Here is a 23,676-nt window from a genome sequence, read left to right on the forward strand (position 1 = left end):
TGCAGATATCATCAGATCCCACAGGTAAAGGGCTCAATCCCAAAAGCCTGCATCCCACTTCAGGCGCCCATCTCAAGTAGTAGGTCATCAGGTTACTCACAGCTTCTGTCCAACTTGGCTACGAATTGGAGGTTTCCATGACGCCCTCCTTGGGTTCAATTAATTTGCTAGAGCAGCTCATAGAACTCAGGAAACACTTACATTTGCCAGTTTATTAAAGGATATGGTAAGATGAACAGCCAGATGAAGAGACACATAGGGCGAGGTCTGGGAGGATCTCAAGCACAGAAGCTTCTTCTGTCTTTGTGGAGTTGAGGTGTATCACCCTTCCAGTACGTGGATGTGTTCATCCAACTGGAAGCTTTCCAAACCCTGTACTATTGTGATTTTTATGGAGGTTTCCTCAGTTAGGCATGATCAATTATTAACTCTGTTTCTAGGCCCTCTCCCTTCTCTAGAGAAGTGGGGGGTAACGGGGAGCTGAAAGTTCCAAGCTTCTAACTGTGACTTGGTCTTTCTGGTGACCAGCCCTCATCTAGGAGCCATCCAGATCTAATCATCCCTCATTAGAATAAAAGATGCTCCTGGTGCTCTTATCACTTAGGAATTTACAAGGGTTTCAGGACCCCTGTGTCAGGGATGGGGTCAAAGACCAAATATTAGAACAAAGGATGCTCCTAGTGCTCTTATCACTTAGAAAATTACAGGGGTTTTAGGAGCTCTGTGCCAGGAACTGGGGGCAGAGACCAATATATATATTTTCTATTATGTCACACAATTGTTAGTGACATTACTTTATAAAGCCTACATATATTATAACGTCATAGTGTAAATAATAATAATAATAATAGAGCAACTACATTTTGAATACTTATGAAGTAACAGACACATATTTCTTTTTTTAATTACTACACTTTATTTGTTTTTTGGGTTTTTTTGAGGAGGTTTAGGTTTACTGAAATGTTAGTGAAACGTACAGAGTGTTCCCATATACCCCCTCACCGGCAATCCCCTCCTCCCATTCCTTATTATTAACACCTTGCATTAGTGTGATATGTTTGTTATAATTGATGAGTCAGTATTAATACATTATTATTACACATGTATCTTTTGATGTATGTTTTTGTATCCTTTTGACAACCAGACAAAATAGATATTAACTCCATTTCAAAGATCAGGAAACTAAGATTGAATATTAAATCTAGATTCACTCACAAATGTGTAAGAACAAGAGCTTGTTTCATTATATTCCCTTTTCCTTCTATTTTACCAACTTCGAGTAATCCTACATTTCAACTGTCTTCTGTATGATGAAATGTATGGTTGGTATTGCATATTATCAAAAAAAACTCATAGTAGGAAATCATTTTATCCTAAGATCTCATCTTTAGAACTAACATGCATATTTTGTTTAGACTAGGACACCAATTGGTTATTGCCTTTCCTTATGATGTCACTTGCAATGATAATTACTAATACTAATTATTTTATAAATACTCTGAATGTAGTCTAATTTAGTTTTGCTTTTATAAGCCTTGCTCTTGGTCTAATGACAATATAGACAAACATAAAAACAGCAACAACGCCTTGCTTCTTCTTTTACAATGCAAGTCATTCATTCCCTTTTAGTAATATGGATTGTTCTCATAACTTTAACCATTTTTTGGCAGTTGGTTATGTGTTTGTTAAATAATAACAATAAGTCTTAAAGGGCAAAAATGTACTACTCTAGCTATAAATTAAATTTATGACTTTTATTTCATATTTGAAAAGTCATTTTATACATAAAGATGGATCAAGTTCAAGCAATCTATACACATAGTGATTTATATTGATTTGAATATCAGTATCAGAACCGATTATATTGTAATGCAAAAAATTTCAATATTGTTTTATTATCTTAGGTCAAACATATTTTGCATCTAATTTATTTCAAGTACTCTATATATTGGTGAAATCCAGGTTCTGCCATCCTTTCTCTCAACTCTTTGATCCACCAGTAACTCTTGCTGAGTCTCTTGGCGTGATATATGATGTAACACAATACACCTGAAGGAAATGTGCCCAAGTCAAATCTTTTGTGTTTTCTAGCACAACCATAATTGATTTCCTGTAATATTTTATGATTTCAAAAGCATGATATGTTCTATCATATTAATTGAAAATTCATTAATATAATTATATATTTTGTCTTACAGTGAGTGGACATCCAATACTCAAAAGAGCTAACATCCGGATTGTTGGGAAGTTAGTGTCCAGATCTATAAGAGAAAGGAAAATGAGACAACATCGTTTATCGTGAGAAGTAGAATAATGTTTTCAATTTAAAGTTGTTCCTTAAGAGATGAACCTGTTGACCCAAAGAGGTTGACAGTAGCCATGGATTAATTCTGTATCAGCAGGATAAAAGGACAAGCATCTTTGCCTATTCCAAGAAGGACTTTGATGAGTCAGTCTATAATCTCTAAATATCTTTGGATGAACCATTCATTGGATCTTTTTTGTAAAAAATATCTGTTTTCTCATAATGAAATTGAAACCACATAGTGTCAACTATTCCTTTCATTGGACTTAAATTCGTTTTGTTCCATCACCAATAAATGCCTAGAAAAACTTTAAGATTCTTATTTTTAAAAACTCACTTAAATTTTTTGGAAATAGTTTCTCAAAATGTGTTTTAAACTATATGATTTTATTAGTGCAGTCATAGTATTATTTTTCCCTATTCTCATTGCTCACTCTAAAATGAAAAACTGAGAGTCAATATTCAGTATTCCTGAGTTACCTGCCTTAGTTCAGAAAGGATTTGAAGCACAGTGGCTAACACCAGTTCCTTAAGAATCTTGAATTTAATTTTATTTATCCATCATCTGTCTATCCTCCATCCCTCCCTCCCTCTCTCCCTCCCTCTCTCCCTTTATGAATGTGATTGGAGAAACAAGTGAAGGAGCAATTGCTGAAAGAACAGAATCTATGCTTTAGTATAGTGACTAGATATGAATAGAGGTGGGAACTATATGACAAGTGTCAATTTTTTCAATTCTTATCCCTGATCTATTACTTCTGAAATCGACTCTTTGGTTTGGGAAAAAAACACCTTTCTCAGTCTACTTCATGCAATGGAGTTTACTGTAGAATACATATCGAAATTACTAGAATAGAATCTAATTTCATTAGAATGAAATCTTTAGAAAAGCCAATTACAAGAATCATGTTAAGTCAGGGTCTCACCAAAACCAGAACCAAGGTGGACTAAACAACATGCTGATACTCTAACCAGAAAACCTTAGCAGTAAAACATTTGATAGGGGGAAAAAAGTGATTACTACTAAATGTAGAGGTTAGCTTATCTATGAAATTAAATTATCCATATTTTCCCTGTTAATAATTGAGAGAGTTTCATTTTAAAGAGAAATGTTTTTCTTTATTTAAATTCTTAAAAAAGCTGTGAAGTGCACAATTAAAAAAAGGAAAAGAAAATCACGCGAGTTGAGTCCCAGCATGGTAACAGATCAGCAGCCTACTCCTTTTTATAGCATTATTAGGATAAAAATTTGGCTCAAGTTCTGCCACCACTATTCCAAAAAATTGGGAGCAAAAGCGTAGAGTTATAATGAAAAGCAATTATAAACTAAAGTATAGGATTTCCTCATGAGTGTTGTGCAATGAGTGTCACTTTTTCAAATGGAAAATACATTTATAAGAGAAAACAATATAAAAACAATATCAAAATCACCTTGTAAAAATAAAATATAAAAATTAAGTTATGATTATGACAATTAGAGGCGGGATACAGAAGTTTATTTTTCCTTTAATTAAATGTGGTTGTTCTTGTCTCACGTTTCCTACATTTGACTATTATTCTTGATTTTTAGCAAACTGAAGTAGGGCTACTGAGTGTCTTTTAAAGGTGTGATCTTACATTAAGTTCAGTGACAATATGTCACTCCAGAGCTGTAAAAGACAGGGTAAGGTCAGGGAAAAGAAGCCTTCACTTTCAATAGTCAGTTTCTATGTAAAAATTGGCACTTGGTGCTCATCAAAGAACAAGAAATATTGGATATGCTCTAAATGTCCATTGTGTTTTTGAGCCAACTACCTGATGGAAGTCATCACTTATATGTAAATGAGCTGTCAATGGCTTGCCACTGTTGGCGATCACTGAACTGTGAAGGGTATGCCTTAATAAGGACTGAAGCTCTTCACAGACTTTGATTTACTGGAAATAAAATAGAAAAGTCCTCTGAGACTACAAAGGACACTTGTTTCAGATAAAATGTCTAGACAGTAGCAATATATTTAGGGCTTTTATTATAGCAAAACTGCAAATTAGAATGGAGTGGTGAGAAAGTTCTTGTGACCCAGCTGAGTTCTAAAACACTGCTTCTGACTAGAGTAACACAATCTTTAAAATAGGTAAGCCAAATTAAATAAAAGTGCATTAAGGAAAAAAGAAACAGAAATAATGAAAGGTCAAGATTCAGGTTTGTTACATCTTTTAAATTGTCTATGTTTTACATTTTCTTATAAATCTATATTTTCCTTAATAAGTACAGCTATTAGAATAGTTGAAAGCCAAACTACCATGATCTGGCAACATGGACTACTTCTCAGAAAATTCAGATTTAAGGGGATTTTTTATTGTCTATTTATTCTCTTTCCCAACTTCCATTCCAAAACACACAATTGAAATACTGAGTTCTGTGTAACTATTAATGTTTTTATTAGTTATTAATAAAAATAAGATATTAAATTTGCAAAATGCTTTAGAATTTGCAGCATTCTTTCACACAAATATGAATTATGGGAATTCTAATAATGTTAAAAAAGATTAAAGAAGACAATTTAGGTTATATAAACAAACTGTTTAACATTTCGTGAAGTAGACAGTCTTCATACGAGGAACTGCAAAATGAAGTGGAAGGCAGGAAGCTTTTATAGGAAAAAGAATAAAGAACAAGGAAGAGAAAGATAGAAAATATCTGCTTGGCTGGGGCCACACAGTCAACCTTGTTTGGGATGAGAAGGAACAAGGAAATAAGGATAGAACCCGGAGTTGGCTTGGCATTTGGGAGTTGGCTGACTGAATACACTGCGTTTCTGGTCAAGTGGAGCATTTACAAGGACACGAAAGTTATCTAAGTTTCATTTTCATGAGGTGGCACCCTGGGCCAAGAAATTTATTTCAACAATAAGCAGACCAATTTTTTTTTTTTTTGTGAGGAAGATTAGTCCTGAGCTAACATCTGTCGCCAATCCTCCTCTTTTTGCTGAGGAAGATTGGCCCTGGGCTAACATCCGTGCCCATCTTCCTCCACTTAATATGGGACGCCGCCACAGCATGGCTTGACCAGTAGCGCATTGGTGCGCACTCGGGATCCAAACCTGGGAACCCCGGGCCACCGAAGCTGAGCGCGCACACTTAACCGCTACACCACCAGGCAGGCCCCACAGACCAAATTTTTATAGTGACTACTTTCTCCCAAAGAACACTATGTTCAGAGAAGTAGATCAGTCAGGGTAGGTTAACAGGTTTGAAAAACAATCCTAAAAATCTCATTGACTTAAATAATGACAATGTCCTTTTTGCTCATTTCACAATCCAGTCTGAGTCAGCAGGTACTCCACTCCATGCAGTCTTTCAGAGAGTCAGGCTTTTTCCACCTTAATAGCTTTGCCATTCTTTAGGACCACTACTGCAGTCTTCACATCCAGGCAGTAGACAAAAAAGAGAGCGTGGAGAAAGCACACCCACTTCTTAACTACTTCAATCTGAACTTGGAACATATCACTTCTACTCATATTCTGTAAGAGAGAACTTGTCACCTGGTTCCATCTAAATTCAAGGGGACTAGGAAATGTTCTCTAGTTTTCCATCAAAGAAGAGAACATAACACTTTCTGCCATATGGAGGAAATTGCATTCCTCATTATTCTAGGAAACAAGAAAAATTTCAAATGGCTTCACTTGGATGGTTATCATTCTGGTTCAAATTTTTATTATAAAGGTATCCAAATAATCCAATCATTTTTAGTTTTCCAATTTTTTGATGCTAATTCCCACTAACAATTCATCAAGAATCCTGAAAACATCTAGCATCAATTTAAGGGGAAACTGTCTTTCTTTTTCATTTCTTAGATATGTGCTTTCTTTTTACAGAAATTAAAGAACTTTGAGGGGTTTTTTTGTTTTGTTTTGGTTTTTTGTTCAAGTAAAAATTATGTCAAGTAAATAATTTTCAGTAATATGTTGATAAGAATTATTCTTTTTATATAAAAGACCACCCATTTCCAGTTTGAAGACATAGGCTATCAGAAATTAAGACTTGCAGAGCAATGGAGAGGGACAAAGAATTGTACCCTCTCCAAACTTTTCTATATAAATAATCAGAAAAGAAAGTATGATAAAATGCTGCTAAGGCAAGACTAACTTACCATCTCAGAAGTAATTCTTCATTTTATTCCAATGGGAAGAATATTGAGGAATTAAAAAATCTCATTTTTAAGGGATTTTTACACAACTAAGGAGAAAGAGAAAGAGAAAACTTGAAGTTCCAAAATTCTAAATAGGTTTGCTGAAAGTTTTGAACAAATGTGCTAGCTTAAGTCTGCACCCCTTAAGACTGCTATCTTTTCCTGGAATAAATGCTCAAACATTCAAGTTTTTGGGTTATTAAACGTATTCCACATTGGACTTCTTTTATTTGTGTTTCCTTCAGTTTTTTTTTGAGCAGTCTTTGCACATTTTGCTAGTTTTCCACATTGTAAAACACACATTTCCAATATAATAATAATAGTAATAATAAAGTTAAAACTATATTTTCAGCCTCCTCTATACAAAATTTTGCTTTGGAAATGAGTTATATAGGAATAAAAGGCAAGTAGGGAGCGTTTATCCTAGTAGAATAACTCACAACAGTGGCATGGCCTAGTGGTTCTGAGGTCAGTGACTGTGGGTAGCTTCTTGATTCAGATTTTCCAAGCCAGTTCCTGGGGTGATACAAGGAATGATTCAGGGAACTCCTCCTGCTGTTTTCTCTACAATCCCAGCGATTTTTGGGTTGTCTATATCTTTAATGCGTCTCTTTCTGATTAACATAGGTAGTGTTATCTTGTCAGCTTCACGTCTTCAACTGAGAATCCTGACCTGTATGTTGTCCTTCCTTCCTTTTTTTCTTCCCTCCTTCCTTCCTTCCCTCCTTTCTTCCTTCCTTCCTTCCTTCCCTCCCTCCCTCCCTACCTCCTTCCTTCCTTCCTACCTTCCTTTCACCCCTCTTTACAAAATAATGCTAGTGAATAAAGACTACCAATATAAGGATATTAAAAAGTTAAGATGCATTTTTCAAAATGAATGTTTTTCATATACTCCATAAGCATAAATGCCAGTAATCAGATCTCCTGGCATGTCACATTGTCCCAAACAATCCCAGTTCCACTTTCCCCCAGCATATATTGCAGCTAAATCTTAGTTGAAAGCATATTTGATATCCTAAATAGTATTCCTATAAGCAATTCTCTATAGAAGAAAAGCCAAGGATATCAGAAAAGTAACTTTATTTTTGATGGCAGGATGATAATTTTATGAAACTCCACAGGCTTGACAGTTGCTTATAATCCACAAAAATGAAAAGGATGCACTAGGGAGAGATTTATCAATTTAATCTTTCTGCATTTTGACATGTATATTAAAGGCTAAACTATTTGTAAATTTAGTAGTTTCAATGATGATGTAATGGTTAGTCTGGAAGGAAAATCTCTCATATTAGAAAGATGACTAATGGAACATATATATTGGGACTTTGTAATAAGTGAAATGTGATTACAAGAAAAGCTGATATTGTCTTATGGAAATATAGGTCCTATAGATTTTCGTCATACACCAAGATACCCCGCAAATCTGCAAAAGAGTCTGAAAATATGTCTTTGAAACATCGTTGGTGCTTCAGAATCTCAACTAGGTGATTGTCTTGATAAAAGTGTGAGTTTATTGTTAAAACTCCTTATACTAAAAGAAAAATATCATCAAAAAAGACTGTGAAAATAAAAATGTAACTATTTCATAGAACTGAGTAGCTGGAGCAGGCATAACTTTTGTAGTCTACGGCCCTCATTTTACAAAAATAAGAGCTGAATTAGAGGGTTATGTGAGGTCACACAGCAATTTAGTACCTGAACTGAGATCTTCTGATTCCCATCCCAGTCTTCTTTATCTTAATCCTTATTACCTCCCCAGAAGACAAAGTAAGTGGTATTTCTTCTAGAAAAAAGAAGGAACTACAATACAGGCCCAAAGTAGGCAACATCACAAAGAGAACTACACACACCTCGTAAGATGGATGCCTCCTTCTAACTTCTCATATAATCTCTCCTCCCACACAAAAAAATCTCCCTCTTGGTCTTGCTTCATCCCCCTTTTCCTCACATTTTAGAATAGGTTAGCTAATTGGATCAATTAAATTGGTTCAAGGTGTTAATGGATCCTAATGGCTTCACATATTACCCTGTTTGCATTTTAACAAGGCTTGTCAACTCTTTGTGAGTGACTAATGCTGGGGGCTTCAGACATTGTGCAAACCAGGTGAGGGGCATCCTGGTAAGATTTATGTCACCATTTACCACTAACTTCATTGAAACACAAAAACACAAAAAACACCCTATCTAGAAATTTTATTTTGTGCGTTTGTTATGACTTTTATCAAGTGAGCCTCCTGGTATATATCTTGTGACTAGATGATTATATCAACAGGGTATATTATTTCAGGTTTTATATAGGGAAAGTCCTTGTTTAATCTTGACTCCCAGGCTAGCTGACACAAAGTCTCTGAGTTAAAAAATCACACAGAATTACAAAAAACTCATGTTTCTTATGTAAGATAGTTTACCAGTTCCTCTCTCTTCAAAAGACTTAGGGGATTTATCCCTTTCTTTTTCATTCTCACATTCATTCTGCTAATTCAAGACCTTATCACTTCTAATCTAGATTTGTTAACATGTCTCAGAATTTTCTCAAATATAAATGTCCCATTCTCCAATCCATCTAGCAACGTAGGCCCTCCTACTCAAATCTGTCTTACACACTCCTCGTTCATGACTTACTAGACTCTCAGCTGAAGTTCAAATCTTTACCCGTGCATTCTATGGTGTCTGCAATATGCTTCCACCTTATTGCCCATCTGCTGACCACACAAAGAAAGCCACCTTCCTCCCTTAGTTGATGTACCTCTCTCATTTTCTCCTTGTCTGCTCAAAGTGTAGCCCGTCTCCTAGACAACCAGTCCTAGAGCTACCTTAAAACATTTCCCAGAAAACTCAGTCATTCTTAGTGCCTTTTTTGCATCATTTTATTTTGTTCTTGATGTTATTTTGCACTGATTTATACTGATCTCAATCAGTTGTTTCATGTGTGTAACTTTTAACTCACCAGAAAAAGAAAAAAAGATTCCTGAGAGCAAAGATTATGCCACATATCTGAACCTAGCACAAGTTTTTGAGAAATATTCACTGAACTAAAAGGATTTAAACCAGACTGCTCACTCAAGCAGAATAGGCTAACAAGGGTTTTACCAAGAAATAAAATTCTTCAATCTTTGATCCTACAGCAAATACTGGAAAATATATAGACAATAGCAGATCACAAAAAGACTGAGGAAAAAAAGCTATCATCTAAATTGAGACAATTATGAGAGTAAAAAATGTACCAAAAATAACTAAAATTATTTATTTTCCAACAAACTAATTTTATTATACTGGTGGACCTATAAAATATTCCTATTGAAAAGTATTTTCAAAAATAAAATTCTTTCTTAAAAATAAAAATAGAGTACATCTATATGCCTTAATTTAGCATACAAAAATATCTTTTTATTGATTATTTGAACATTGAAAAGAAGATTATAGCATAATTGTTCTTGGTATTAATTCACATTTTTAAATCACATTCTTTAATGAATTACTTAGCTGTAGCTCTTTAATACAATGCCATTGGTATTTTTCTCAAATATGGTCTCATTCTTTTTATTTTATTCATAAAATTGCCTGCAATATTCTTCTAAGTTGCATTTTATGGTTAACAAATTTAAAATTGACACCTTTCATTGAATCTTCTTTGTAGATTATATTATTTTTAATTGAGAGAACACTATATGTGTCAAGGTATCTGGTAAATTCAGAGCAAATTCTTCTAAATGTAGAATATTCTCAATTGTAAATTTTTTTGTATTGACATATATAAATATTTCAACCTAAATATTTTCACAGATAATTACTTGCTTTTAGCCTCCAGTTAGAGTCCATTCTTTAATACTTTTACATGAAAAAAAGTGTATCAAATGTGTCAATATGATTTTTTTGAATGTTTTATCAACTTTAGATCATGTAAAATCATAGGCATTATCAATTTCATTGCATTCCAGAATATACCTTATCCACTTAAATATTAGAACTCCAATAACATGATGTTCCTACCAGTAAAGATACTCCAAAGTAAAAGTATAGAATTTCAGAATTAAATCTTATATACCGTTTAAGCTATGGTTGTTTAATTTGCTCACTTCCTCTCTTTTATATGGATAAATGTCAGTGTGTTCTTGTTTAGTACTTTTGTTTTCCACTAATTGCAATTCAATAAAATCTTTAAAGTATGACATTTTTTGACAGCTCCCTTAGTAGAATATTTTTAGTAAAGATTTCATAATGATTCTGAAGAAAATAAAACCAAAATCTAGAGGACTCACAAAAAGTTGATTTACAAAGTAGTTCTTTAAAGGCAAAACATTTCTGAAATCAGATTGATGATAGGCAGCAAAGAGAAAGTGCATACTGCTATGCTGAAGTATTGCTTCAATTTTAATCTCATCTTCATCCCGCAAACTTTGTAGTAGAGTTATTTTAACTCTGGTTACAAATGTGCGTGTGTGTATGTGTCCGTGTGTGTGTATGAGATTTAACAACTGCAGCTTCTATTTCAGAGTACTGCAGCTTGTTCGTATGCAATTATGAATTATGTGTGTACTACAACGAATTCCAAGAATATTTCTGTCCCAAAGATTTCTTAATTTTGTTAGGGCATTGTTTTTACCATAATCCCATTCTTCACAAAATTTGTGTTGATATGACCACTGCGAAAACAAAAATTGTATTTTCAGTGTTGAACTTTTAAACTGAATTTATAAAAGCATTCATAAAAATATCAGCTATCTCACCTTTGAGAGAATGAAATCTCAGCAAGCTTTTCTTCAATTCCATGAAATATGTGAAAAAAATACCATTATTAGAATTATCTTAAGTGATATTTCTCTTTATAGGACCTGATGATATTAATATAATATGGTTTGGGTCATATCTTTTCTGCTAATAGTATTAACACATTAATAGCTGTTGCTTAACTTGGAGATAATGTAAAAGAAAACTTGGAATTGAAAATAAGCAAAAGTCCATTTAGTAATCAATCTAACTGAACGTCATACTTCACAGAGTTATACTTAAAGGCATCTTCTGAATCTTACATTTTAAGTCATCATCTTTGGGCACAGTCTTCTTAAAATAACTACTAGAAATTTTTTTTCGAGAAATAAATTCAATCCTTAATTTTTGAGTGTAGACATCGATTTCTTGAGTTCATGGCTACTAAAAAATTGTTTGTTGCAAAATTAAAATGTTACCATACAAGATATGGGTTAAGAATTCTGAAACTATTTTACACGTATACGAGGCTTGAACAAAGAAGCAAATATATTGTAGTTAATGAGAACTAAATTTCTTATAAATAAGCCAAATGTAATTTTTTAGAATAAAAATTCTAAATGCTAGAATGAACTCTAATAATACTATTGGATTTTAAAACAAAAGTTAAAAAAAAGTTCATGAGTCCTTAATAATACAAATAAATATTTGAATGGGGAATTGAGAAAACATTACCAAAGTAAGTGTAAATTATAAAGCCACTGTGCAAGCTCATGCAGATTACTCTCTATGCTTTATTGCTGCTCACCCTCCATTTCCCATATGTATTTCATATACCTCTAACCTGTAATTTACCATGTTTATTACTGACCTCACCAACTGCAGGTCTGAGGGTTTTGAGCATCATGCAAACTGTGAGAGCATCTACGGCACAACTCTCTGGTATATCGTGTGGCCCACAGGGGCAGCATCAAATACATCCCCGACTTGATTGTGGGCGTCTTTTCACAATTATACGTGTATCAAATCATCATGTCGTATACTTTAAATATACTACAATTTTGTCAATTATACTTCAATAAAGCTGGGAAAAATACTATTAAAAGCCAGGATATTGCTAAAACTAATGAACTGAGTTTAATTTACATTTCTATTCCCAAGACTAATGGTAAGAGCTTCCACCTTGATGAGAGTCTTTAGTAAATAAAAATAGGCTCAAATAAAAAAAAATACATTCCCCACTGCAACTAGAGACCAAACGATGTTTGCTGTCTCTAGCTGCTGTTGTTGGCACACACTTTGTTTTATCAGTGGATACTCTACATGTTGTCCTTGAATGGAAGGCATAAGTTGTATTACTTTTGAAAAGGTTTGGGAAAAGGGAGATGGGTTATTGAAGACTGATTTTCTGAATTAACCTCATGTTGCATCAAAACGTTTCCCTGCACATATATATATCACACACTCTAGATGAAAACTATGATATAAGCTGGAAGTGATAGAGGAGGATTACCAAACTAATTTTGGCTTATTTTTAATGCAATTATTAAAATTAATACTTCGATAAAAAATGAAAAACTCTGGGGCAAATGCTAACCAAATTGGAAGCTGAGACGCTAGGTATAAGCCAGCACTGTTTCATGCAAACTGGAATGTGTTGTCACCTTAGTTATAGATTGGAGACTGAATCAGTTCCACAGATGAACTTCGTCCTTCTGAAAATGTTAATGTGTTTAGCAGGAGTGTGCACTTTCAAATTTGCTATAGTCCTTACCACATCTTTTTCTTCTACAAAGTGATTTCATCAATTAATTTGGGCAGAATTGATATCTTTATAACACTCTCACTCATGACCATGGTAAATTTTGTCACTAATTCAGGTGAGTTGGAGGAAAGTATCCTTAATACCTGCCAGATGGTGACTGGCTGGTGACAGCTAGACGGTGGGGAATGTAATATCAGAATCCCATCAGATGAGGTCACTGAGACTGTGATAGAGCAAGACTAAAACAAGGCCATTACCAAATGACACAGACAATATCAAGAACACTGCAAACTACAAAGATGACCAAACATCCTCTCCCCAGCTAACCTGAGTGTTGCTTCTTTGGCAGTTACAGAATTAGCTCCACTGTTCCTCACACCTCTTAGATAAAGTTGGTAAGATCTCCAATAATCCACAATACTCCTGAGCAATTACCTTTGCTTTCTGACATCATCTAGTCCAGAGCAAACCCTCACTTTCTTAAGCCCTCCCCAAAACCACCCACACAAGCCTAAACCCTATCAAAACCTCCCATACACATCCTCTTCTTACTGAGATGCCCCACTGTACCCCATGGAATTGTGTTCTTACTGAGTCAAGTAATCTGTAGAATTGACTCAGGTCAATTGGAAGACGGGTTGTTCCTAATGGTCTCTGACTATTAGGGATGACAGAGGTCTTCTATGTCCTTAAATATTAGTTTGAATTTCAGAATTGTTATGGTTTGAATTGTGTCCCCCAAAAGATATCTTGAAGTCTTAACTCCCAGTACCCAGAATTTGACCTTATTTGGAAATAGGGTCGTTACAGATGTAATTAGTTAAAATGACATCATGCTGGAATAGAGTGGTGTCCTAATCCAATATAACTGTTGTCCTTATAAGAAGATGGCAGGGCCGGCCCCATGGCTTAGCGGTTAAGTGCGCGCACTCTGCTACTGGCGGCCCGGATTTGGATCCCTGGCACGCACACGGACTCACCGCTTCTCCGGCCATGCTGAGGCTACGTCCCACATACAGCAACTAGAAGGATGTGCAACTATGACATACAACTATCTACTGGGGCTTTGGGGAAAGAAAAGGAGGAGGATTGGCAATAGATGTTAGCTCAGAGCCAGTCTTCCTCAGCAAAAAGAGGAGGATTAGCATGGATGTTAGCTCAGGGCTGATCTTCCTCACAAAAACAAAAATAAAAAAAAAAAAAGAACATGGCCATGTGAAGCCACAGACACATGGGCAAAGCACCACGTGAAGATGGAGGCTGAGATTGGAGTTATGCACCTACCAACCAAGGAGAACCTGGGACCACCCGAAGCTGGAAGAGGCAAGGAAGAATCCTGTCTTAGAGGGTTTAAGGAGAGTATGGTCCTGCCAACACCTTGAGTCAGACCTCTAGTCTCCGGATCGGCGAGACAATATATTTCTGTTCTTCTAAGCCACTCAGTTTATGCTACTTTGTTAAGGCAGCCCTAGGAAATGAATACAAGGCTTACATATTTTTTGCAGATATTTTCCTAGGTACATTATAATTTTTGTTGCTGTTATAATTAGTATCATTTTATATTATAATTTTAATTGGTTATTAGTTTTTTGATTTTATATATTTAATATATTAAAATATACACATTCCTTTTGATTTTATACATTAATCTTATACCTAACCATCTTGCTGAACTCTATTGTGAGTTCTAATTGTTTGGAAATTATCATATATCCTCTCTATTGATAAATGTGCTCTATATAAATAATTATTGTTTTATTTATTCTTTACCAATCCTTATGCATTTATTTACTTTTCTGGTAGCCCAGACTTGGCGAAACTTTAGTACAATGATGAACAATGATGAGCGATGAGCAATAGTGGGCAACACTGCTTTATTCGTGATGAATGGAAATATTTCTGAAGTCTTACTACATATATATATATTTTTTTCCTTAGATAGTTTTTCATTTATCAATGTGTGGATTACATTTGTAGTATTTTCTGATGTTGAACCATTCTTGAGTTCCTGTGATAAATCCTCCTTGGTTACAAAGTATTTATTAACACTGCTGGATTTGATTTACAAAAATTATATTTCGGACTTTTTCATCTATGTGCCCAGATGAGATTATCTATAATTTCGGATTTTCTTAAAATCTCTGCAGGCTTTATTTTCAAAGTTTTATTAGCTTCCTAACATTAATTTGTTAATCCACTCCCTAATTCTATTACGTAAAACTTTTTATATAAGATTTGAGATTAATGAAATGATTCTGTAAAATGGCCTGAGCTTACTAATGGCTTTTTACAGGGAGAGATTTTAGACTGCTAGTTCCATTTTTTTTAAAATAGGTATTGGGTTATTTAGTTCTTTTCTTCTTAAGTTACTTTTGGTAATGGACACTGACAAGTTTTCAATGTACTTGCAAAAATTGTCTTCAGAATGCTACTATTTGTAAAATCTCTACTGTATTTATAGTGATATGCTCCTTTTCCTTTCTATGTTAATGCTTATTTGTATCAACTCTTAATAGTACCTACCATATAGGATTCCTGTGAGGATTAAACAAATTAATGTAATGGAAAGTGTTCATATCAGTGCCTTGCTAGGGGATTGTTTATGAGTCTTTTTAAGAAAACTTCTATTGCTTTTGTAATTATATATTCTTTCTATTTTATTATTGTCTGCTCCTGTCTCTTTTATTTCCTTATTTCTGCCTTCTTTAGGTATAATCTGTTTTTCTTTTAATAGCTTCTGTAGCTAATTTGTTTTTAATGTCTCTTGTTTTTAAAATTATTGCATTTGTCTAAAATTTCAATCTAAACAGTACTTTAGCTGCATTCTATTATGTATGATATGTAATACTTTCATGTTATTCATTGCAAACATTTTGTAATTTTAATTTTTATTTAATCTTTGTTATTTAGATATTTTAATTTCCAAAAGTATGACTTAATTTTTTAAAATTTCTCACTTCATCACATTTTAGACTGTCGGCTTTGGAATTATCTTTAACATTTTGTGTTTTCTGTTTACTATGCTTTCCCTTTGCTTATTTTTCTCCTTATCTGCCTTCTCTTGGATTGATATATTTGTTTCGTTCACTCTTTTCCCCTCTACTGGTTTATTACTTTTACAAATGTTAACACACATACTCAAAAATATTTTTCTATCAGAGTCTAAAGTTTTTATTACTTCTATCCTCCTAAATAAGAAACAAAATTTAGCAAATTTAACTCTTTTTTGTACAGAATTTACTTCTAGAATTCTAGATTTGTACATGTTTTGACCAAAAAATAGTAATTGTTATGATAAATGTTTTGTAATATTTGTGGTATTTTTCTTTCTGGGTTAACTTTTGTTCTTGTTAAATTGCACTCTTTAGTAGCTCTTCTAATGAAGTTCTGTGGGTAGTAAATTCTGTTACTTGCTGAATATCTGAAAAGATCTTTACTTTTCTCTCTTTTGCATGTACTTTAGCTAGATCTAGAATTTGAAATTGACAGTTATTTTCCTTCAATACTTAGAAGATTTTATTCCATCATCTTCTGCCATTCATTTTTGGTGATGAGAGCGCTACTATAAGTGTCATTTCTTTGTAGGTAATCTTTATTTATTTTTCTCAAAGACATATAAGATTCTTTATTTGTCCTTGTTATCCTGAAATTTCTGAAAGAATGAATTTCTGTTATTCTGAAAGAATATGCAAATGGAGTAATTTATTTTCATTTAACTAGCTTGGCTTTATATGTACGTTTTAAATCTTTCTCCAAATGTGGAAGATTCTCGGCCATACTGAACACATATTGCCTCTCTGTCGTTCCCTCTATTCTCAATTTTGTGACACTTATTAGGCCTGAGTTTATTGATGCCTCATTCTCTCCTTCATGCTCTTAATTTCTCTGTTGTTCTTTTCCTCTCTTTATCTGTCAAGGCTGTGTTCTGAAAGAATTCCTCACAGCTATATTCCAAGTCAGTAACTCTCTCTTTATCCCTCCATTCTAGATTACTATTTTGTCCATGGAATTTAAAAAAAAAATTTAATTAACATATTTTAATTGCGAAATTTCTCCAACTGGTTCTTTTCGTTGATCATACTTGCCTAATTTTATTTCACAGTATTTTTAAAAATATGTTTGCTATTCTTCCGTTTATCTCATTCACAATCTTTTTTTTAATTTTTCTATTAGTAAGTCCATCTCCTGATCCCTGAGCTTGTTGACTGTTCCGAAGGATTAGTTTTCTATACATTCCTGTGTGTTGTGTCATACAGACTCTTCTTAGTAGGGATTGTTTCTAATCGTTTATTGTTCCTTTCTCTTTTTCTCCTTCTTTCTTTAATCATCCTTACTATTTTGGTAGTTTTGTGGTCGCCTACCCTGACTGCCATTTCATCCAGAGTAGAATCTGGACTAATAGTGGCAGCAAAATATAAATGATCCTAGAGCTATCACAGATCTGGTCATTTACCTCAGGGGAGGCTTAGCTCTAGTCCGAGTTGTTGGATTGTATCCCTTCCCCCACACAGCGTGCAGCTCTGTGAAACCTACAGCCTCAGGTGGCTCCTGAAGTTTTTCAGTCTCCCATTACAGGCTTGACGGCCCTGCGAGCCCTCAAGAGTCAACTGTTAGTCACCTCTGCTTGGAGCCCAGCAAGCCCATGGCTTCAGCCCTTGATTTTTCTGAGTTTCTGCTCCGTTTCTGGTCATGGAGATGTTAACGTTTTGTTTTTTTTTAAAGTGACTAGGTATTATTAATTAATATATGTATATATACACACACACACAAACACACATATTCTATCATTTCTATGTACTTTGACTAGAGGAGGGTAGTTTACAGTACAGTCACGTGTAGCTCAACAATGGGGATTTGTTCTAAGAAATGCATCATTAGGTGATTTCATTGCTGTGCAAACAACATAGAGTATACTTACACAAATCTAGATGGTATAGCCTACTACACACCTAGGCTATTACCTATGTGTGGTACAGCCTATTGCTCCTGGGCTACAAACTTGTATAGTGTGTTACTGTACTAAATACTGTAGGCAATTGTAACACAATGGTAAGTACTTGTGTATCTAAACATAGAAAAGCTACAGTAAAAATACAGAATAAAATAGAAAAAATAGTACACCTGTATAGGGCACTTACCATGAACGGAGTTTGCAGGCCTGCAAGTTGCTCTGGGTGAGTCAGTGAGTGAGTGGTGAGGGAATGTGAAGGCCTAGGATATTTCTCTACACTACTGTAGACTTTATATACACTGTATACTTAGGCTACACTAAATTTAAAAAAAAAATTTATCTTTCTTCAATAATAAATTAACCTTAGCTTATTGAAACTTTTTTTTTTTTTTTGAGGAAGATCAGCCCTGAGCTAACATCCATGCTAATCCTCCTCTTTTTGCTGAGGAAGACCGGCTCTGAGCTAACATCTATTGCCAGTCCTCCTCCTTTTTTACCCCCCAAAGCCCCAGTAGATAGTTGTATGTCATAGCTGCACATCCTTCTAGTTGCTGTATGTGGGATGCGGCCTCAGCATGGCTGGAGAAGCGGTGCGTCTGTGCGCGCCCGGGATCCGAACCCAGGCTGCTAGTAGCGGAGCGCGCGCACTTAACTGCTAAGCCACGGGGCCAGCCCAGTAACTTTTTTACTTTATAAAGTTTTTAAATTTTTTAACTTTTTCACTCTTTTGTAATAACACTTAGCTTGAAACACAGCACTTTGTACAGCTGTACAAAAATATTTTCTTTCTTTATATCCTCATTCTGTAAGCTTTTTTCTATTTTTAAAATGTTATAATTGTTTCATTTTTTACATTTTTTTTTGTTGTTGTTAAAATCTAAGACACAAACACACGCATTAGCCAAGGCCTACACAGGGTGAGGATCATCAACATCTCTGTCTTCCACCTCCACATCTTGTCCCACTGGATGGCCTTCAGGGGCAATAACATACGTGGAGCTGTCTCCTATGATAACGTGTCTTCTTTTAGAATATCTCCCGAAGGACCTGCCTGAGGCTCTTCTTGAGGAGGTGTCACTCTTTTTAGAAATATGTCCATGGTGCTTTGCTTGGTGTGTTTCTTTTCTTCATTATAGATTTGCTTGTAAGCAGATAATGTACCATGAACATTCCTCTCTATTAATGAAAACCTTTTGGTGTTGGGGTGCATGTTTTTAAACATTTTAAGGAGCTGGTTGAGGTCTGCAAAAGCTTCTGTTAAATGCTTCACTGTGAATATTCTAGAGGGTTCTTTTCCTACAGTTTCCTTTTCTCTTGCCTCTTTTCCAGCTATGTGTTTCTGTTCCAATTCCAACAACTCCTCATTAGTCAATTTCTCAGGAACCACCTCTAGGAGCTCCTCAATGTCATCTTCATCCACACCCAGGTTAAGCTGTTTGCCATCTCAACCACAGCCTGGTTGATTTTTGCAACCTCCTCATCCTTGGCAAATCCTTTGAAGTCATGGATCAACCTCTTGAGTGTCTTCTTCCAGATGCCATTCATACACTCTTCGGTGACATCACCACAAGCCCAAGCAAGGATCTTGATGCAGTCATAGATATTGCAATCTTTCCAGAATTACATCAGTGACTTCTCAGTGTCTTCCTCATTTGCAGCAATAGCCTGGGCAAAGGTCCTCCTCAGGTCGTAGGCCTTAAAAGCTGCTATAACTCCTTGAGCCATTGGTTGGATCAAAGAAGTGGTGTTTGGAGGGAGAAACACCACTTTGATATTGGGATGAAGATCACCAATAAAAGGAGCATGTCCGGGAGCATTATCAACAATAAGCAAAATCTTGAAAGGTATGTTGTTCTCCAAAGAGTACTTCTATGTTTCACTGGCATAGCAATTCAGGAGGGCATCTTGGAAGAGGAGCTGGGTTATCCATGACTTCTCATTGCTCCTGTAGTACACTGGTGGTGTGTGCTTATTGATGTGCTTGAAGGCCCTGGGTTCTTATTATGCCAGATCACAAAATGTTTCAATTTGTAGCCTGCAATATTGCCCCCAAGCAAGACTGTTATCCTATCTTTAAAAGCCTTGGAACCTGGCATTGACTTGGCCTCCTTATGGATAAAAGTCCTTTCAGGCGTCTGTTTCCAGAAGAGGGATTTTTCATCCATATTGAATGTTTGCTCTGGCAAATAATTTTCCTCCACAATCAGCTTATCTAGAGTTTCCAAAAGTTCTTCAGCTGCCTTCACATCAGCACTCAGACTCACCACTGACTTTCACATTACGTAATGAATAAAAATTCTTGAATTATTTAAACCACTCAGAGTCAGTAGCAAATACAACATTGAAGTTGGGTCCAGCCTTTGGTTTCAACATTGCAAAATAAACTCTTTTCTTTGGCCGTAATTGTCATGGTGTTGAGAGGAATATGTTTCTGTGTCTGGTCTTCAATCCAGTTCACTAGAAGTCTCTCCATGTTTGATGCAGGCCCTTCTCAAATTTTTGTTAGTCTCATTGCCTTCAATGAAACAGATCCTTTAACAGCTTCCATCACTTTGTTCTTGTTCTTTGGGATCATAGCTCTGGTGGAATGGGACATGCCTGGCTGGCAAGCAGTAACCATCACTGGTTTTCCACCTTCGTAGTCCTTAATCACTTTTAATTTTGTTTCCAGGTCAATCACTCCACATGGCCTCTTACTGGCAACATTAACAGTGGATTTTTTATACTTGGAGGCCATGATGAACAGTACAACATGAGATTAAATCAAGCACAAGAGAAAATGATACAATCAAGAGACCCAGTAAACATGAGATGTATGAGGCTGCTGCAGGCATAACACAGCATACTGTTTTATAGTAATTTTTTTTAATAAATTGAAAGAGTACACTCTAAAATAATGATAAAAAGTATAGTATAGTAAATACATAAACCAGTAACATAGCTGTTTATTATCATTATCAAGTATTATGTATTGTGCATAATTGTACGTGCTATATTTTTATATGGCTGGTGACTCAGCACCTTTGTTTACACCAGCACCACCACAAACATGTGAGTAATGCCTTGTGCTATGATGTCACTAGATGATAGGAATTTTTCAGCTCCATCAGAATCTTATGGTACCACCATCATATATGCGGTCTGTCATTGAATTGAACTTTGTCATGTGGTGCATAACTGTATAAACTCGCAGCGCTGTCTGGACTCCAACACACACATGAATGTTTAATGCACACTTAAGATTTGTTTCTAGAGTAGATCATAGAGCAACACGTTTCCTTTTTTAGATATTTGCATGTAATAAGAGTTAGTTTGAAAAGTAATAGTAGCAGTCTTTTATCTAGCTGCATATCAGAGAACTGTGCAAAAAGAAAGAAGAAAAACCAGCAAGTTAAAAAAGATGAACTTGAGAAATCAGATTTTAGGAGATTAGAACTTTTTGATAAATTCTCTGTGTTGGATCATATCAGGCATTCCTCTTCCCAAAGAGGGTTAGAGACTTTGAAACACAAAGAGGGGTACTGGAAAAGTAAAATAATATTAATGTTGAGTGCTTACTTTGCATCAGGTTCTTGTGGGTAGATGGTCTTAATTCTCAAAATTACCCTATGCATATATTATTATCTTCATGATATTTATGAAGAAACTAATTGAAGTTCAGACCATGCAGTTAGTCCAGGCTGAACCAGTGGAGAAATTTAGAAGGGCCTAAATCTGAGCCTAATCTGTGCCTAAATTTCTACCAAATCGCCTTCGTACATGGAAAACGTGATTCCCCACACCTTAGAGCATAAGAGTGGGAAAAAGCCTTTAAAATCCATTAGGCTGAAATATCTTTTCTCCTTCTCTGTAGCTAATCCTCCCACATTCTCCAATAATAACTTTCTCTATCCAACACCTTTTCCCCCTATTTCTCATATTACTGAGAACACATGCATTAACCTGCGGGAAACAGTGTTTGTTCTCTGGCAAATTTAGAGTCTCATGAAAACTAAACAAAAAGAAAATCTAGAGGGAATGGTGAGACCAAAACGCTCAATTCCTTTAATCACACTTCTGACTCTTTTTAGGTCCTTTAGCAGATGGACTTGGGTTTGTTTGGGGGATTGTTGAAATCCCTAAAAGATGGGTGCCATCAGGGTAGAGTTATCCGCAGGGACAAAGCTTAGAGCAAAACAAATGTCTTACTTCCTAGGAACTGAAAATGTCAACAGGATAAGCTTAAAAATCAATCTGCTAGTTCACAGAAAGGATCAGAAAAAGTGTAAAGTGATCACAGATGCTCAGTTTTCAGAGAAGATATGGTGTGGTATAAAAGAAGGAGTACTCTTACTAACTATCAAAATTCAATTTTTCCCTAGATCGAGGAAGCAATTCTTTTGTGGATGCAAGGCCAGGGTGTATCCCTCAAGGAAAAACTGAGAAATGCTCACTTGTCTTGCATAGAGGTAAAAAGAATACATAGTAATAATAGCAATAGTGGATATGTATGGAGGGTTTGCCATGTGTCACACAGCGTTCTAAACTGTTCATATAGCATTATCTCATTTAAACCTCACAATATTCTACATCAGTATGTATTATTATTCCCATCTTGTGGATATATAGTTGATGTTTAGGAAGGCTAGTAAACAAGAGTCTGAACTTCACATCCTGTCATTAACATCTGGGCTTTTCTAGTTATCCTGGTTGTCCTAGGTTAAGGTTCTCAACCTCAGTACTATTCACATTTGGGGCCAGGTAATTCTTTGTTGTGGAGGGCTATTCTGTGCATTGTAGGATGTTTAGCATCATCTTTATCTTCTACCTAATAGATGCCAGCAGTATTTCCACTGTTGTGACAACCAAAAATGTCTCCAAACATTGCGAAATATCCCTTGGGGAGCTAAGTTGCCCTTCAGTTGAGAACAACTACCCCGTATTAATCCATTACAAAAAAAGAGCAGAAGTAGGTAAAAATTAAGCTTGCCTAGAATTATGGGCAGCTTTCAGGCATATATACATTATACACTTTGCTTGGCTTAGAACGTAAAGTGCTTCAGTCATATCTAACAAGCATCTGCAGACACTTGCTACAGGCACTCACAAGAAAACAACCGTGCACCAAGAATACTCACTAGGCCCATTGGAGAGGTCACAGTCACAAAAGCCAGGGCTCTATACTCAGTGTGTCAGGAGAAATAATATGACATAGTAGAAAAAGAACAGACTTTGGAGTTTGATGAACTCAGGTTTGAATACAGGTAAGTCTTTTATTTACAGTCCTATTTGAATGGTCTTGGGAAAAATTACTTATACCTGCAAAGCTTCCATTCCTTCATCTATAAAAAGTGGAAAGTTTTACTCTTTTCCACAAGGTTTTTAGAGGCTTATATGTGAGCATATGTGTATATGATATAGAGGATAGTAAATTATAACAATTGACATAAGTGACACCAAAATAATATGAAATCAATTGTTCCAATTACGTTAAAAGAAACGGACTTATAACCAAGAACATATATAAACTTGCTTCTGTATGTCACAACCCCAAAGACTGATATTCTCATCAGACAGTGTGTAACAAAACCTGACTAACAAAATCCTAACCAGAACTGCTGTTGTGTGCAAGGAAAATTGGCCAGATTCTTCTAGGTGACAAATGATTTTGTGAACAGAGTTTACAAGGGACAACTGTGACTTTGAGAACAAGAAACCATAATATATCACCAAGAACTTGGGAAAGAGGCATCAAGGCTGGCTTTGAGATTTAAAGTGTAAGATCACAGTGCACCAGAGCA

At 35.3% G+C, this 23,676-nt stretch overlaps 1 protein-coding gene across 1 annotated transcript in view; it reads left to right on the top strand.

Annotated features, from left to right (window-relative positions):
* Window positions 1-2,602, top strand: part of IQCM (IQ motif containing M) — a 354,275-nt gene extending 351,673 nt beyond the window's left edge. The window contains exon 12 of the mRNA XM_087437208.1: window positions 2,199-2,602. Within this exon, the coding sequence (XP_087293334.1) occupies window positions 2,199-2,302 (104 nt within the window). The 3' untranslated portion in view covers window positions 2,303-2,602. The remainder of the gene's footprint in view (window positions 1-2,198) is intronic.
* The last annotated feature ends 21,074 nt before the right edge of the window (window positions 2,603-23,676 follow it).

The sequence above is a fragment of the Ceratotherium simum genome, chromosome 12 (genome assembly GCF_057802395.1).
Source record: "Ceratotherium simum simum isolate JZ-2026a chromosome 12, ASM5780239v1, whole genome shotgun sequence".
Taxonomy (NCBI): Eukaryota; Metazoa; Chordata; class Mammalia; order Perissodactyla; family Rhinocerotidae; genus Ceratotherium; species Ceratotherium simum.